At 38.6% G+C, this 16901-nt stretch overlaps 1 protein-coding gene across 3 annotated transcripts in view; it reads right to left on the bottom strand.

The window, feature by feature from the left end:
• Window positions 1–4540: 4540 nt before the first annotated feature.
• The window catches only part of LOC138745006 (protein LSM14 homolog A-like), a 59325-nt gene continuing 46964 nt past the window's right edge, over window positions 4541–16901 (bottom strand). For all 3 annotated transcript variants that reach the window (XM_069902012.1, XM_069902014.1, XM_069902013.1), the window contains 4 exons: window positions 14504–14674; window positions 13254–13431; window positions 10924–11170; window positions 4541–10153 (listed from right to left, as the gene is read on the bottom strand). In XM_069902012.1, the coding sequence (XP_069758113.1) occupies window positions 10130–10153; window positions 10924–11170; window positions 13254–13431; window positions 14504–14674 (620 nt within the window). In that variant the 3' untranslated portion in view covers window positions 4541–10129. The remainder of the gene's footprint in view (window positions 10154–10923; window positions 11171–13253; window positions 13432–14503; window positions 14675–16901) is intronic.

Genomic DNA, 16901 nt, shown 5'->3' with positions numbered 1-16901 from the left:
GTCTCCTCCACATCAGGGAGACTGGGGAAATCACTTCGTTGAGCACCTTTGTCCTATGTAAGAGCACCACCTTCCAGTAACCAACCACTTCAATTCCACCTCCCTTTCCTACACTATGTCCAAGATTCCTTTATTGTCATATAATAAAACAGGTGCAATATTACACAAAACTAACTTTAGTTTGCCATAAGGCAAAGATTTGACATCAGCAGTAGTTGCACAACACACCTTTATAGTCAGAGAAGCAAGAGTTCCCCAGAAACAGTATTCGTGGACTTGCCTCCGGTGCTCCCACAACCACTTCAGTCCAAACCATCAGCAACCTGAGCTCCAGATCCATACCTCCGAAACATTCAGGGAGTGTTTGACGCCTTTGGCATCCCCTCACATCCCAGTTCCAATGCCTGATAATCTGCAGCCTGGTGTGAACCCTCTCTCTTTTAATCTTTTTAATAAGAAATACAAAGCAATGAAGAAAAGGGAACAAAACTGAAAATGCAATTGTGTGTGTGTGTGTGTGTGTGTGTGTGTATATATATATAAAACTTCAAAAAGTAGAAACTCCCCCAATCACCGCAATGGGTGAAAAGCGTATATTAAAAACTTAACCTAACAAAAAAAATAGCTGAGCAGTTTATCCTGAGGGTTACATATATTTTGTAGTTTTTCATTCCTACTGTAAATCAAAAAACAATGGTAAAACTCTATCTTATCTGTAAGAGTGAGTACACGAATGTAGAAACATTTATAGCATATGAAAAGAAGATATAAAAGGTCGCCGTGTATCTTCAAATTTCACCAATGAATGAAATACCTGATATCTATTTTTTTTTCCCGAAGCTTAGGCAGGATACGAGAAAATAATTGAAACACAGTTGGAGATCTAGTCTTTCCATTTAAATAAGATGGCTCCTCCAGCCAAAAATTTAGAGGTCACAACCAGCAGAACAGGTACCGAAAAACTCCTCATGTCTGGGTCAATAAAAGAAGTTATTGGATAAGGTCATAGCTCCACCTAGAGTATATTTGAAATATATTAAAAATTTCTTTCCAATAGTTATCATAGGATAAACATGTCAATGTAGCAATTTCAGATTTTCATCCGTCGCAAATAGTGTTAATAGTAGAAAAAAAACTTAGCTAGTTTATCTTTGGACATGTGAACACGAGGCACCACTTTGATCCGGATTAATGAATGTTGGGCACATATATTTACCAGTTTAAGAATCTTGACCCATAGATCCTCAGATAAGGCAAATTCCAATTCCCAAGCTTTTTTAATCTTATCATGTAGTTCTCGACATAATTTCAATAATCTATCATATATAATTCCAATTAATCCTTTGAGGATTCAATTGAAAAACATCATCAGCTAAATCTGGCGGATATACAAATGGAAAGTCTGGTAATATGGTATTTAAGAAATTTCTAACTGTAAATATCTAAAAAAATGGGTATTTGGTAAGTCATATTTACTTGCAAGCTGTTCAAAAGACATTAAACAACCTTCCTTAAATTTGCAAAAGAAACAATACCATTGATTTTCCATATAGAGAAATATTAATGGTCAAAAAAAGTAATTATGAGAGATAACACTAGGTAAGAGTTTTTTTAATTTAAAAATTTCCTAAATTGGAAATTTCCAATATATGTTTGGTATTGGATTAGATATATTTCTATTGAACTTGGAAAAGCTAAATGGAAGAGAGGTACCCAGTAAAGAGGCCACTGCTGTATAGATCTCAAATCTAAATCTGTCCATTATGGATGATCCAATTTATCAGAATAAAAAATCCAATAAGTTAGATAGCAAATATTAGCAGCCAAATAATAAAATTTACTAATTCTAGGATTTTTGTTCTTCCAAATAAAGGAAGATTTTAAAAAAATTCTCAAAAAATATACATAGTAACATTTTAAATATACAATATTAAACTTTTTCTCAAACAAAAACCAAAAACAAAAGTCCCTCCCTCCCTCCCTCCCTTCCATACAGATCCATTCACCGTCAGTGCTTACATACATTTTAAGTACATAGAGTACAGTTGGGGAAACTATGTTTTTGTGTGTATATATATATATATATATATATAAAGAATATATATATTGTGTGTGTGTATATATATATATATACTTTTAAGTATATATATATATACTTTTAAGTATATATATATATATACTTTTATACTTTTTTTAAAAAAAGGAATAAACTTTTGAGTCAATATTATTAAAAAGATTTCAGAATGATAACTGGAATTGCTTGAAATAAATTAAAAAAAAACAATTATATTATCATTTTAACTGCATTAATACAATCTATTAAAGATGATAAAGGAGAACATCTAGAAAAAAAATCTCATGTACTCTTATGTAGGAGAAAAATTGAGTTTATATAAATCTTTCAGTAATTTTAACTCTCAGGTTTGTGAAATTATCTTACAATATTTTGTGGAATTTGAATGTAGATAGGGACCTGCATAATAATTGGAAAAAGTTGTGAGTCCTTTGACCAGTCACCAGCAGCCTGCGTTGGGTTCCTCTTCTTGTCACCATCAGCTTGTTGCCTAAGTTAAGCCACAGAGTCCCTCACTGTTCCTGCACCATGGTTATCCTCCCATAGGGTCATCTCAAATGGGGGATAGTCTCCCCATTTTCTGATGCCCTGCACCAGTCTTCTGCTCCCCTGGAATCTGCAACCCCTTGAGGCTGCTACTAAACACAGAGGCTGCCATCTTGGGCCCAGACCCTGTGGTCACCAGATTTTAAAATATTGTTGGGTCCTTCAAACTGGTTGTTTAAAGGACCCAACAGTGGTTTATTTAAAATCTGGTAGTTGGACTTGGTGGTAGATCCCTACAGAGGAGTATTGTTTCCTCTCTCCTTGGATCTGTACCAGTGGCAGTGCTATCTTACAGCAATTCTGGCACTCCTGCCATTTTTTGGCCGGGATGTCTCTCCATAGGCAAATATATTGCCAGGTTTAAGCCATACTTAAATGGAAAAACATCAAATTCTATCTCTATAGTCTCCAAACTGATGGCATTAATATTGACCTCCAATTTTTATTAACCACTCCCAACTCCTATCCCCCTGTCTATTACTTTCCACAAATGCTGCCTGACCTGCTAAGTTCCTCCAGTGCTTTGTTGATCTCGATTCCCAGCACCTGCAGACTTGTTGCTCCAAATCTTCACATATTTTACATTTAATATGCAACTGCCTATGTTGCATTTTCTTTTTCTGTTCTCATTTGAGAAGTATATTTTCACATTTTTAAATACAGAATAGCAGCAGATATTGGACTTGCCTCATACCCATTTGGATAAGAGGGTGAAAAGCTGATGTGAGGGTGAAGAGATGACCTCATGGAAATCCATGTACCACTACTTTTATTTGACAAAAATATTATTTAAACCCAAGTTAAACTTCTTATGTTTTACAGGATTTAAATACCAGGTAATGACCCTTTATACTTTTATTTATACAGAAGCTTCAGCAGTTAAACACGCAAGTGCTTCACAGGAGAATTTCAGACCATGTATTATAAAATTTCCGTCACTGAAATGGATTTGTAGGAGTGAGGAGGTTTAAGGAATGATGAAGTTGGACTTAGGAGGACAGTGATACTGATAATTATTCAGGGGCATTTACTAGCTTAAGTTTCCACAATATACATGGCCCTCATTTTCTTTACCCTTTAACATCCAGACATTTCTTTAATGTATAAGTATTTTTTATGTTTCAATATCTTCAACAAGAATGTTGACAACCAAGGGCACGGAGCCTTTATGATTACCAGTATGGCTCAGAACATTTTTCAATGGCTTCAATGCTAAGATCATCAATGCATTTTGTGATGAGATTATTTAGTCACTTACCTCACTGGTGAATTGTGCAATATTGTTTGCACAAACAAGTTGCAGAGTTCATCCACATTCCTGACAATGAGGCACTTGATGTCAAGAAGTATTAGAACATTGACTTCAAACAGAATTGACAGAACAGTGGACAAGCTGGGCCAAAGGGCTGTCTCCATGCTGTTGAACCCGATGACTCCTATTAAGAAAGCTATTATTTCCAAATTGGGAATCTGATAGCAGCAGTAGTAAAACAAATGGATTTTTAAAAAATTCATAAATTGTGATCTAAATAACACTGCAAAGCCCTCTTCTCAACTCTGAAAGAGGGCTACAGAAAAGCTAGAGTTAAGGTAACTGGCAAGGAGAGGTTACATGTTTCCCCCAAAACTGCTCAGGAGCTGCACTGACTGAAAACAGAATGGAAGTATTCCAGTGACTTCCAATGGGACCATGGATAACTGACTGAAAAAAAAAATTGTAGGATGGGGATAAAAGGTTAGGGGAGAGAGCTAAGTGGATATTTCTTCCCCCAAAAGAGCTAACAGTGATATAATGAACCCAATGATTTCTTTTCTACAGAGCATAATCCTACATTACACTTTTACAAATTTCACTGAGGCACCTCCTTTCAGTAATCAGCCAAGAAATCAAACACAAATTTCACACATGGAAACTCCTGGTGAATTTATTTTTTTTTATTATTAATTTGTTCGAAGTACATACATTGACACAGAGGTACAATTTAATCAAGAAAGCTCCTAAGGAAATATTATGCTTTCAGGTCAAAGTCAGTCCATTAATGCCCAGTTTTAAAAAAAAATGTAAAATCCAACTGTCTTGATTTAATGAGAGGCTGCAGAGCTGGATAGAGGAAGGAGGTGGGCAAGTCATGGGGGTAAAAGCTGTTTCGGAAACAAGTGTGTATTAAAGAAAGCCTGCAAACCTCCTATAAAAACTCAGGTTGTGAATAGTACATGAAATCTATCATTGCTACTTGATCATGCCTTGGATTTTAATTCACATAATTTTTCTTCAAGGAGACCATCTTTAACCACTGCCCACCAACATCAAGCTTTGCTTTATCAATATTCATTTTCCTGACTTTAAAAAGATTGCATCTCTTGTTCTTATTTCTAGAGGACCTCTTTCATCCAAGTTAAGATACTGTACACAAACACAATTTGTTTTACAGACCTATTCTCCCCCATTATTCAGGCACAATTTTCAGAGAATCCAAAAGCCCTATTTGATGGCAATGAAAATGATTTGGTTAATGACTAAATCTTCCATTTCAAATACATGTGCCCTCTCCTATGAAGGGATTCCCTAATTCAATAAGTGCACCAGCATAAAAAAAAACAATGGAGTAATCACTGAGCATGTCTCTTCTCCCATTACACAAGTTGGCAAATCCATTCCATGCAGCCCAAAAACAAGTAACAGAAATGTTTCTGAAGTCTTGGCAATTACCAAGATAACAAAGGGTACGATAATTCCTCATTCTTTAAAAAATACCAAGAACAGATTTAACAAATCTCAACTCAAAGGAAAAAAAAACTAGTATTTGTTTATAGATTTTCACTTTTTTGGTACCTTTAATGAATGTCAAAGAATATAAAACTGTCCAATGTGAACTGCTTCCTGTCTACCCATTGTGGGAAAAATACGATAATTTCTTTCTCAAGATCAATACAACTTGTGGGGAACCATTACATGAGAAGTATTATGAACATTCTCCTACTTTTCATTTACATGTTATACGTTACAGTGACAATCCACACACTGATTTGGTGTTCCTGCATTTTAACATTAAAAATTGGAAAGAGGTTGTTTTTTTAAAAAAAATATGGGAATTCTACTTCTGACTAGGAATCAATGTTTCACCTTCAGTGTTCATTCTATACAACATTTGTTCATTTAATGAAGAACTAGAATTTAAAAAAAAACATGTTTACACTAACAGCAAGACAAGCTCAGTGATGGTTCCATCTTGAAGTGGACCTTTATTCAGTAATGACTTTCATCACACACCATACTCCTTCCAGCCTCTTTTACGTCAACAGCATCTGAACCATTAACCTCCAGAGGACATTAGATCAGATTAGGCCATCACTGCCAGGCAGCTTTTGATCCTGTCTGTGATTTTTTTCCAGCTCCTTCTTTACATGAACTCATTTAGCAGTCACCTACTTCCTCCAGCAGTCTCTTATACACATGTAAAGCAATGGGGGTGTGGGGGGAATAATTTTCACCCATCGGAATATACCTGCCAATAATAACAAAACTCAGCACTTATTAACAGGTATATTAATTCACTGAAATATTAATATCTACAAAAAAGTTTAAATAAATTACTTGATCATTTTAGTCCAACTTCCAATCTCAACCTTAAATAATACTGCAATGTTAACCAAATCCAATTACCATATGTAATATCTCTTGAATCTGTAAGAATCTTTAAATCTATTTGGACACAAATTCCCTCAGAGGAAAAGGTACAGTTTGTGGCGACACCAACAAAATCCAAACTGTACCAGAAAGGTGATAGTAAATTACTTCTCAGCAATTCCCAGAACCCATGGACAAAAAAAAAAATCGCAACTCAGCATCCAAATTCTCAACATCATTTCAGATCAATTTTTTTAAACTGCAAGTCTGATACAAAAATTACTTGATTCTGCTACTTTATCATTTTAAAATTACAAAATGGAAAAGGCCAAGAAGCTAAATCTTGCTCACCTCAGCAAGGCATCAGAGGATTCAGGCAAGACAATGAGACTCTGACCTAGATCGCCATTTGGTTTAAAGCTTCCAAGTTTGAAATCGCCTCTCCTCCAGAGGAGCAAAAATGTTTACATTATCACCTAGGTACACAATCTAAACGAAGATGCACTTTGAAACAATATCAAAGATGATATCTGATTCAAATATATCAAGCAGGTTCGCAATATATTTAATGAGTTAAGCAATACAATTGCCCAAATCCTGCTAAGAAACAAGGAAACAAAATATCACTGCCAAAATGTCACCTTTTAATGTCTAATGATGGTTTCAGCTTTGAATAAACAGGGGAAAACATTCAGGAAAACTCAAATTCAGCCTATCTTTTAAAACTCCTATTAATAAATGATCAGGTAACAAAAGGTGATTTTCACAAAATTAAATAATTTTTCAACCACCCACAAATGTCTAGCAAGGGATCAGTGCATAGTAAAGGATCTCTCTCCCCAACTTGATCACGAGCCACCCATAAATCATTGCATACTTCCATGTTCACACCAGTCATCACTGCTGACTTTGTTGTATTGGGACACAACAGGTATAATTGGGACACAATCCTCAGATAGAGGGTTAAAATCAATGACAATCATTTCATATAGGTTTCTTCCAGAGGAAAGATGGTGGAGAGTCATTCCAGTGGTTGAGGATCTGGTTTTATACCCTGGACCTCAGGCATGGAAAGCAGTTGTGGAATCAGTTACCTCAAGATGTGTTTGAAAAGATCTGCTGGCATTGTCTTGCTTCATCTTGCTGTCACTAAACATTCCACACACTTGCAAAAGTTTAATATATTGGAGGTTCATAATTGGAAAGTTGAGCTGCTATTATTCAAATACATATCAACACAAGTTTGGAAAATAATGGAAGTCTCAACGTGACCCTGAGTGACTAACTTTTCAGGTTGATGGAATCATAGGATTAAACAATTGTTCTCCATCAATGAAAGGACTTTCATTCCAGTTTATTGCATGCAAGTTATTTGGCTCAGCTCCCAGACAGATGAGTGTGTGCAAGTTTCAACATTTCCCTATCTGAGACGATCCTGAAGTGTCAATAAAAGTGAAACCAATAGCACTTCCATACCTCATCCAAGGCAATCGGGCAAGGTTCAGGGAAACATTTTGGGTTTTGGAGATGAAGGTGCAGATACAGCACATTACAAACCTAACACTATCTCTTTGATCCTATGCAACTTCACTTGTCCAATATCCAACCATACAGCAATAAGGATTGTAAACTCTTGTAGTTCCCTTGTAATTCCAAGGATATTGCTGATATATTGGAAACTCAAGTTGTGCTAAAACTTTTTAAAAAAATCTTCAAATGTCTTTCATCCTGTTCACCACCAGATTGATTGGGCCTTCATTTTTTCCCACTGATAAAATGCAGATCTACAAACACGCTACCAAGCAACAAATTTACTGAACAATGGTTTATTTATTATCACTGAATAAAAACTCCATGTCAAATCAGTGAGGTATAAAGAAAGTATAGAACACCATGCTGTAAATAATGAGAACATCTGATTAATCTTGAGATTTAAGTGGAGTAAGGATAGAAATTTTAAAAAAATCACCTTCACAGCATCTGACCTGTTTACAGACAAATCTCAAGGGGTGACAGTTCAATTCAAATAAGCATGAGATACCATCCAAACAATGGCATGTTATCACCAATCTCCTGCCAGTCTAGATTTGCATAGCATTTTTCAAGGCTTTTGTTAGTACACCATGAGGTTCATAGGTCAGGATAACTTCAATCAATTCACATTTTCAAATTATATTGAGATTCATTCAGTGAAAACACTAGCTAGTTATGATTGAAAAGCTAGGTAAAAATTCAGTTTTCCTTTTCTCCTGAACACACATGTGCAAATCTATGGGACATTAAAGAGCATCTACCAAAAATAAGTGTCCTGTCAAAATGTATGAACTAGTGTAGGGCAGGTGGGTCAAAATTGGACTTTCTTACTGGTTTGAGACATTCCTCTACTGCAAAGTAAAAAGTTTCACACCCTCACCTTCCCTTTACTACTGCATTCCCACCCTCTTTCCCCTCCCCTCCACTGTGAACCATAAAACTCCAGAGAAAGCTAACTTGCTTACGCTACTTTTAAGCATTATGTTCCTGTTTAATTTTGAAGGAAAACGCAAGGTGTGGCAGGTAGCAAACTCAGAATGACATATTTCACACCTCTGAACAGAAGGACAGCTTGATCACCCTGAAATCATTTGTTCTGCATTTACTGGATTCCTACTTACACCCGCATGCCTAAAATAATAAGAGCTCCCCCCACCCCCACATAGAGTGTATGAAGAACTGAAATAAAAGAACAGATTAGATCTGCAGCAAGTACCACAAAGACAATTCAAATCAAGCAGGTTGGATATCATGAAGTACAAGAGTGAAGTCTCAAGTGACTGAAGTACTTCCTCAAACTCACAACTGACATTAGTCATTTAATTATACTTAGTGTATAGTTACTTTATTGTTACATGGCAAGCGAAGCAAGGAAGTAGATGAAAGACGAGCAACAACAGCAGAGGAATTTCATCTCTGTACCTTCAGCCTCAATTTGTGGGAAATACATAATCAAGGGACTAACTATACACTAGATATTACTTGAAAACAATGGAGTTCAAAAACTGTTCACATGTTAATTACATTAATTCAAAAATTATTCCTCTTTGGATCCCTTTATACTTATTTTATGCAGCAGGCTAAATTTACTAAATTAAAAAAAGTATGAACCTTTTTCCTCCCATGTTTCTGTCCAAAAACCAAAAGTTCTACAGGGAAACACCTTCATAAAGCAGAAATGTGCAAGTCACCCCCATCCATGGAGGAGGAGAGGAGTGGGACTGGGGGGGGGGGGGTGCGGAGGGGAAGGAAGACGATTTATTTGCAGAGGAGTGTGTCATAAATTTTTTATGATTCCATCTTTTCCCTCTCAAATAAACACAGCCATGTGTTAAGTTTGAGATTTTTGTCCTACGCACAATAAAGCCATTTTACTGTTTCACAGAGAGAAAAATAAATCTTAAAAGCTTTCAATATAATTTCCTGTGAATCTCAGCGGGTCATAATGCAAATCACAGTAGGTGGCCGGCTGCATACAGTATTTCTTGCAACTGACAGCATTTTATCAAACATTTTCAGTAATAAGAAAGCGCTCTCATTATCAATGCAAAAATACTGGAAAGCTCCAACGTACTAGTTGTATTTTTTGTCTCATCTATACATTTACAAATTTTCCTTCTATTTCAAAGACAAATATTTAATGCTCAACATCATAAAGACGAACCTTCTCCACAACAAGACATTGCGTGTTCCCCCTTTGAAGTCAAGCACATAAATACCAGTGCTGGTGACAGATGAACAGCAAATTAATTTCTTCATTCTTGCTGTCAAAAATAAGTTTGAAACTAAACAATTTCTCTGGATCGAGTAGATCTGAAGTCCTTCTTTTGCAAACACCATCTTGTATACTATGCAGCAACTTTACTGTCCTTCTGTGGGGGGGGGGGGGGGGGGGAATGGAAATGTATCAATAAAATAATTAACAATCAGTTTTTCTTGCATTCAAGGCTTTCCCAGCATAGTGGTGCAGCTAGTTCTTAAAACACAAAAACATAAGAAATAGGAGCAGGAGTCTGCCATCTGGCCTGTTGAGCCTGGTCTATCTTTCTTAAGATCATTGCTGATCTGACTGTGGACTCAGCTCCACTTATCCACCTGCTCCCCATAACCCTTATTATCCAGTTATTCAAAAAGCTATCGGTCTTAAATACATTTCATGAAACAGCTTCTCCTGCTTCATTGGGCAGAGAATTCCACAGATCCATAGTCGAGATGATACCTAAAAGTTCCAGACACTGAGTTCAATCCTGACCTCAGGTGCTGTGAGAGTGGAGTTTGCACATTTCCCTGTGACACTGTGGGATTCCCCAGGCACTCTGGTTATTCCCAAATCCCAAAGATGTGGATCGGTAAGTTAAATGCCCAATGTAAACTGCCCCAAGTGCAGATGAGTGGCAGAATCTGCGCAGGAGTTGATGAGAATATTGGGCAAGAAAAATATGATTCATGTAAATGGGTTAGCATAGATTTGGTGGACCAAAAGGCCAGGTTCCACATTCTATGATATACCACCAAGTTACATTTAGAATGTATGACATTATTCTGAAACAAGCTCTGAAATGTTTCAGTTAAACAGTTTCACATTTTGATCCACAGCACAATATTTATGTTGTAAAAGCTCAACAATTATGAGAAGACTTACCCGGTATTCAAAGTCTGAAAACTCTCTGTCGCCACCACGGTTTCCTCGGAATCCTCCACGATAACTGCCACGTGGAGGGCCATAGTTCCCTCTCCCTCCACGGCCACGCCCACCCCTGTACGTGTAGCCACCTCGGCCTCTGTAGCCTGCACGGCCACGCATTGGGCGCAGTGGGATTCCGAATGTTTCCGCATTTATCCTCCTCTCCTCAGCCCAGGTGGGTCTCCGATCCCTGGAAGAAAAGTAGCTGGAGGGAGAGTTAAACTGCATTCTTATCAAACACAAAAGGTTTTCATTAATATTATGCAGCAAGCCAGGCAGATCATCGATTCTACTTTGCCATAAATCTTTGTTGATATGACCATCAGCTAATCATAGTTGAATCATATAAACATAGGAAATAAGCCCCTCAAGTCTGCAACACCATTCAAAAACATTATGGCTGATTATACAGTACCCTGGTCTTGTTTTTTTTCTCCATACTCTTTGATCCCTTTCTCACCAATCGAGCCACACCTTAGAATATACCTTATGAACTGGCCTTAACAACTTTCTGTGGCAATTGAAGGCAATTAAAAGGCTTCCCCTTTATGCTGAGTTCTCCTTGTTTTGGACTTCCTCCAATATCCCTTGATCCCTGCACCACGTTAAGTTTTAAATGATCCAAGTCATCAGTACTAAGCTTTCAATTCCAGGAGCCAAGCTCCATCAAGCGCAAAGATTTATATTTGAACTACAAGGCCCAATACTTGTTAGAGGGTCAGCTTGAGACATTCAAGCCAGGGATATGAAACTGAGCCATTGTGTTTGCATTCTGGGAACCCTGATTTTGTCACCAAGTTGCAATTCAGAGAACCTTTGACATTCTCTATGCTTTCCTCCTCCAATCCATCCCCAACCATCTTATTAATTGCACAACTAAACACATTTGTAAAGAATAAATACCTTGAGGGAGACAGTTTACCCTTCTGGGCACAAAGTGGTCTACACTCAGTAGGGGAGGAGAAAGCAGGAGAAATTATTTACAAGTGAGATACTAAATTAATAATGCAAAAAAATAGACAACCAAATACTAAAGCATATAATCCAAATGTGGCAAAAAACCCCCCCAGATTATTGGGTTAAAAATAGGGTTGTCTCCTATAGTGCCCCTAACCCAGAACAAATGAATGTCTATGACTATGGGTAACAAGATCCTGGACATCTCGTGCCAGAGGGGATCAGATGCATCTAGGACTGTTATGAGAAGAGGAAGCTCATGTCATTTGAGCAATTAAAAAACAAATATGACTTATCAAACAAGGCCGCCTTCTACTACCTTCAATTAAGATCCTTTATGAGGGACAAATTAGGTCTGTCTATGTCCCTGCCACTGTGTAATAACATGGAAGCTCTAATTTGAAGAGGGAAATCACATGTAAATTCATCTCGGCTATGTATCTCCTGTTCCAAAACGAGCCCGAAACTCCATAAAGCGAGACAAAATTGGAGTCAGATCTAGGAACAACAATTCCCAAACTATGCTGGTCCGACTTCTGTTGGGACAACATGACAGCAATTATCAATGCACAAGCTATACGTTATGCCACAAAAATTACATAAGGTTAAACCAGATATCCCTGAATAGAGTTTTAGATGCGGAATAGACACAGGAACTTTTGTGCATTCAACGTGACTATGCACTATTCTACCCTTCTGGGTAGAATTAGGGGACATTTTGAAAAAAATTACAGAAGTGGAGTATCCGCAGGATCCAGTGCAGTTACTGCTGGAGAATATTATGGACACGAGTCCAAGATTGTCCAAGCACCAAATTCAATTTGTGGCCATGAAATGCATAATGGTAACCTGGAAATCTGACTCTCAGCTAAGTACAAGATGGAACACAGAGATGCAGAGCAGTGTTCCCCTGGAGAAAATTACTTATAATTTAAGAGGGAGACATGACACATTCGTTGAGGTGTGGCAACTATACATGTGATACGTTAAAGAGGTGTAATTAGCCTTCCCAGGACCTTTCTCAATAGGAATACAGCAAATAACAGGATCACACAGGTCCTGGAAGACTGAAAACGAGGAAGTCCTTCTGACTCCCCCCTCTTTTTTTCTCCACGTATTTACATTGTTATTCTTAGTAATTAATTTTGAAGCTTTTACTGAGGTTGAAGTGGGAGGGAGGGTGAAAGATTGTTGTGAGGGGAGGGTAAATAAAGCTAAAAGAAAGGAATCGGCAAACAATGACCTGTAAAAGGGGAGGATTGTTCCCCTATAATACCTGTCTAATATGAGTCTGTAAAACTGTAAATAAAATTTTCAAAAAGAATATATACCTTGTCTCATTATCACACGAGATGTTGTCAAAAAATGATTTGGTTTTGTCGTAATAGCATTTCGGTCCTGAAGTGTCCTCTTCATCAGCATTCCCTTCACTGTTTTGTGTTTCAATCCCTGAGTCACCTTTATCTTCACCATTTATTGCTTTCTCTGCTTTATCTGGCTGCTTATCATCTGTTAGGAAAAACATGAATGGTGGGTCACTGGGGAAGTTCCAAGGAAGAGTGGATCTCTGCAGTGCATGTCCAAGAATCCCTGACAGCTGATGCACAAATACACAAAAGTAGTTAAGGAGGAAAATGGGATACATGCCCTCCTTAGCCAAGACAAAAGTGGAGAGATAACTGTCAGGCCACAGATGAAGTATTGTGCATGGTTCTGGTCACTCCATTTCAGAAAGGTGAACAGTGTATGGATGGACTGTTGTCACTTGTATAGGTACATGGGAACTCTTTGGTTAAGTGGGGCAGAGAGGGGGGATTAATTTGCTTGAAATTTTACACAAGGCCCGCACGAGGCCTCCTCCATGAACCAGCTGCTGGCGTGCTGAAAGGGCTGAGCGGCGGGGGGAGGGAGGGAGGTGTTGATACATGGCATTCTTGACTTTTTCCTCCGCTGCCTCCAGCCGGCCTGTTGCAACCTGCAGGCCCACAATGTTATCCAGGCACGTCAACCTTGTTCTGCAGGCCCACAATGTTATCCAGGCACGTCAACCTTGTTCTGTAGGCCCACAATGTTATCCAGGCACGTCAAAAGTGGGGGCCCCAGCCTAAGCAGAGGCAAGCTAGTGCATGGGGGTGGTCACCTGACTCCTGAGTTCGGCCTTGATGAGGTTCTGCAGGTGGGTCACGACTGAAATACTGTGGTTGTTGCCTTTCGTGCCAGAACAATGCACCTGCACATTAACTGCACTAAACATTCGCCCATCTACAGGCCCATTGCGCAAGCGCCTGCCAGCCCTGCTACTCAAATCCACTGAACATGTGTAAAAATATAAATCCACCCAGCCAACAGATTGCAGGAGGGGACGCTTTTGACTAATAAAGTAAGGCTGCAGCTGTGAGGGAAAGAGGGAAGTTAAGACCAGGCAAAGCCAGGGAGACAGAAACCTGAAGGATTCAGGTCTCCGTCTCCCCAGCTTTGCCTGAAATTTCCCCACTGATATGTCCATATACCTATGATCACTTGCTCTCAGATGCAAGGAAACTATGGCCTTTGATAAAAGCATCAATAGAAAATGTGTTACCTTTCAATTTCAGTTTATTCTGGAACTCTCGGTCAATCTCCTCTTTGTTAAATTGGGCATTTGCGCTCTCGAAGTCAAAGTCTTTCTCAAACTTCATTGGGCCATCTCGTCTCACAGTAAACCTTCCCCTTCCTCGGCTACCACCACGACCTCGCCTGGTAGCCTGGCCCCCTGGTTACAAGGAAAGGAAATATCAGGACACAACAGGGGCAGTATGCTATTCCATCAAAACAGGACAGGAGAGCTGGCTCAGTCAGACCAGAAGCTAAATGAACCTTTCAAATCAAGTCCACGGAGTTGCAATTCTTTTGATAAAACTGTCAACATTCTGCCAACCAATCCTATTAAAATCTGTGTGCCCAAAACATTCACCACACAAATCTAAGAAAACTTCTTAAAAAGGAAAAAAGGGATTGACCAACTAACTACAGGTTAATAGTTGGCAACACTGGAAAAAAAAACAAGTATTAATCAAAATGCAGAGAAAGGAAGAAAGAGTTCCGTCAAGGGAAAGCCAAGTTTGACAAATGAATTTTGAACTTAAAAAGGTACCATATTTGATCAACAAAGGTAGCATACTTGGTTCACAATGCTTACATTTCAGCAAAATTTTTGAAATAAAGCTTATGTCGGGGGTGGGGGTGGGTTGGTGGAGCAAAGAGTCAGTTGGGATTTCAGTAATTGGAAGGATAAGGTGAAGGCCATTAATCTTTGAGGTGCCATAGAAATGGACTAGAATGTAGGCGGTATGATTAACCTGCCTGCTGATGGCATTGACATTGTAAACACAAGAAGAAAGACTGACTGAATTCGGCAGATATTAAAGAGGCAAGCTAGACTGCATATAGAGCAATGTGAAGTAGTACATTTGGGAAGGTATACAAAATAAATGTTAAAACTCGAGTGATATGCATACCAACAGGTCTTGGAATACATCTCCACTATTCCCTGGTGTTTGCAGAGCAGGTTAAGAAAGCAAATGGGATTATTATTCAGGATTTTTAAAAAAAATAACAGAGGTCAAACTTTATCAGTTCAAAATGCTAAGTGTACAGACCTCTGGTCATCTCAGCAAAAATGATGAGAGATGCTGCTCTTGCTTAGTGTCAACATCAACAACCTTTAACAAAGAGCATAAAACACTACAGCACAGTGCAGGCCCTTCGGCCCTCGATGTTGTGCCGACATATTCCTTAAAAAAACTAAACCCTCCCTACCCTGTAACCCTCTATTTTTCTTCCATCCATGTGCCTAAGAGTCTCTTAAACACCCCTAAGTTTCAGCCTCCACCACCATCCCTGGCATGGCTTTCCAGGAACCCATAATTCAAAGGCCTTCCCTTTCCACCCATCATTAAAGCTTCACCTTATCGATATAACCCCTGAAATCAATCTTATAAAAACATCCTTTTGTAAATGGTCCTGAGATCAGAAATAGATTCTGTAAATAAGCTGCAAGTCACTGGACTGAGTGACTGAAATTGGAAAGAATCAAATTCTTGTGTCTAAGCCAAGCAGTAGTCACTGTCACCAAACAATTAATAGGAAGATCTTCAATTACCCTGCTGCTGGAATACATTAAAAAGTTAATTCTTGAATAATGATAGATTGTTTAGACATGCACAGAAGTCATTCAGAAATGACTATGAACCCGTGCATCAGTCTTCCGAAAGAAAACGGCAGGAGTTAGAATCCCAGGGCTCAAAAACTTTGCCACTCTCCCGACCAATAATTCAGTCAAACAAATCCCTCCTGCTGCCTCTGTCCTTGGTTAAGTCAATGCTTTCCACAACAGAAAATGTTACAAATATTTAAAGTGCAATACATTTACCATTTTCGGACAGGCAGCATTTCGTTCTGGGCAACATCATTTTTGTTCATTGTGTCTGCCTGTTCTTGTATCTGTCTAAATGACTCTCAAATACTTTTTCCACCATTGGCAGTACATTCAAGGCACCACTAGTTGGCATCAAAAAAAACCCACCCTAGATCTATGAACCTGAGTATTTGATTTTTCACCCTGGGAAAAGGTCTCTGACTTGCAGTTTATAACTTAAGAATCCTTTATTGTCATGTGATTTTAAAAAGAGTGAAACATTGTACGAAATTTGCTTTGGTCTGCCACAAAGCAGGCGGTCTTGCCATCAATAGAAATTGCCTGGTGCCTCTTACAGTCAGAGAAATAAAAGCAAAAGAGAGTCCCCCAGAGCCTCCAGCGCTGCTATAGCCCCTACAGCCACACAGAGTCCAGTCCAAACCAGCAGCCCAAGCTCCAAATCTGAACCTTCAGCACCCTTGGCACTCTCTCGCATCCCAGTTCCAATACCTGGTACCCCTCCTGCTGTCCATTGCCTGGTGTGAATCCATCGACTGCAGCAGGGCTCCTCGCCTAGTGTCGC

Source organism: Narcine bancroftii, chromosome 10 (assembly GCF_036971445.1).
Source record: "Narcine bancroftii isolate sNarBan1 chromosome 10, sNarBan1.hap1, whole genome shotgun sequence".
NCBI classification, from domain to species: Eukaryota; Metazoa; Chordata; class Chondrichthyes; order Torpediniformes; family Narcinidae; genus Narcine; species Narcine bancroftii.
This window is presented reverse-complemented; position numbering and strand designations above follow the sequence as displayed.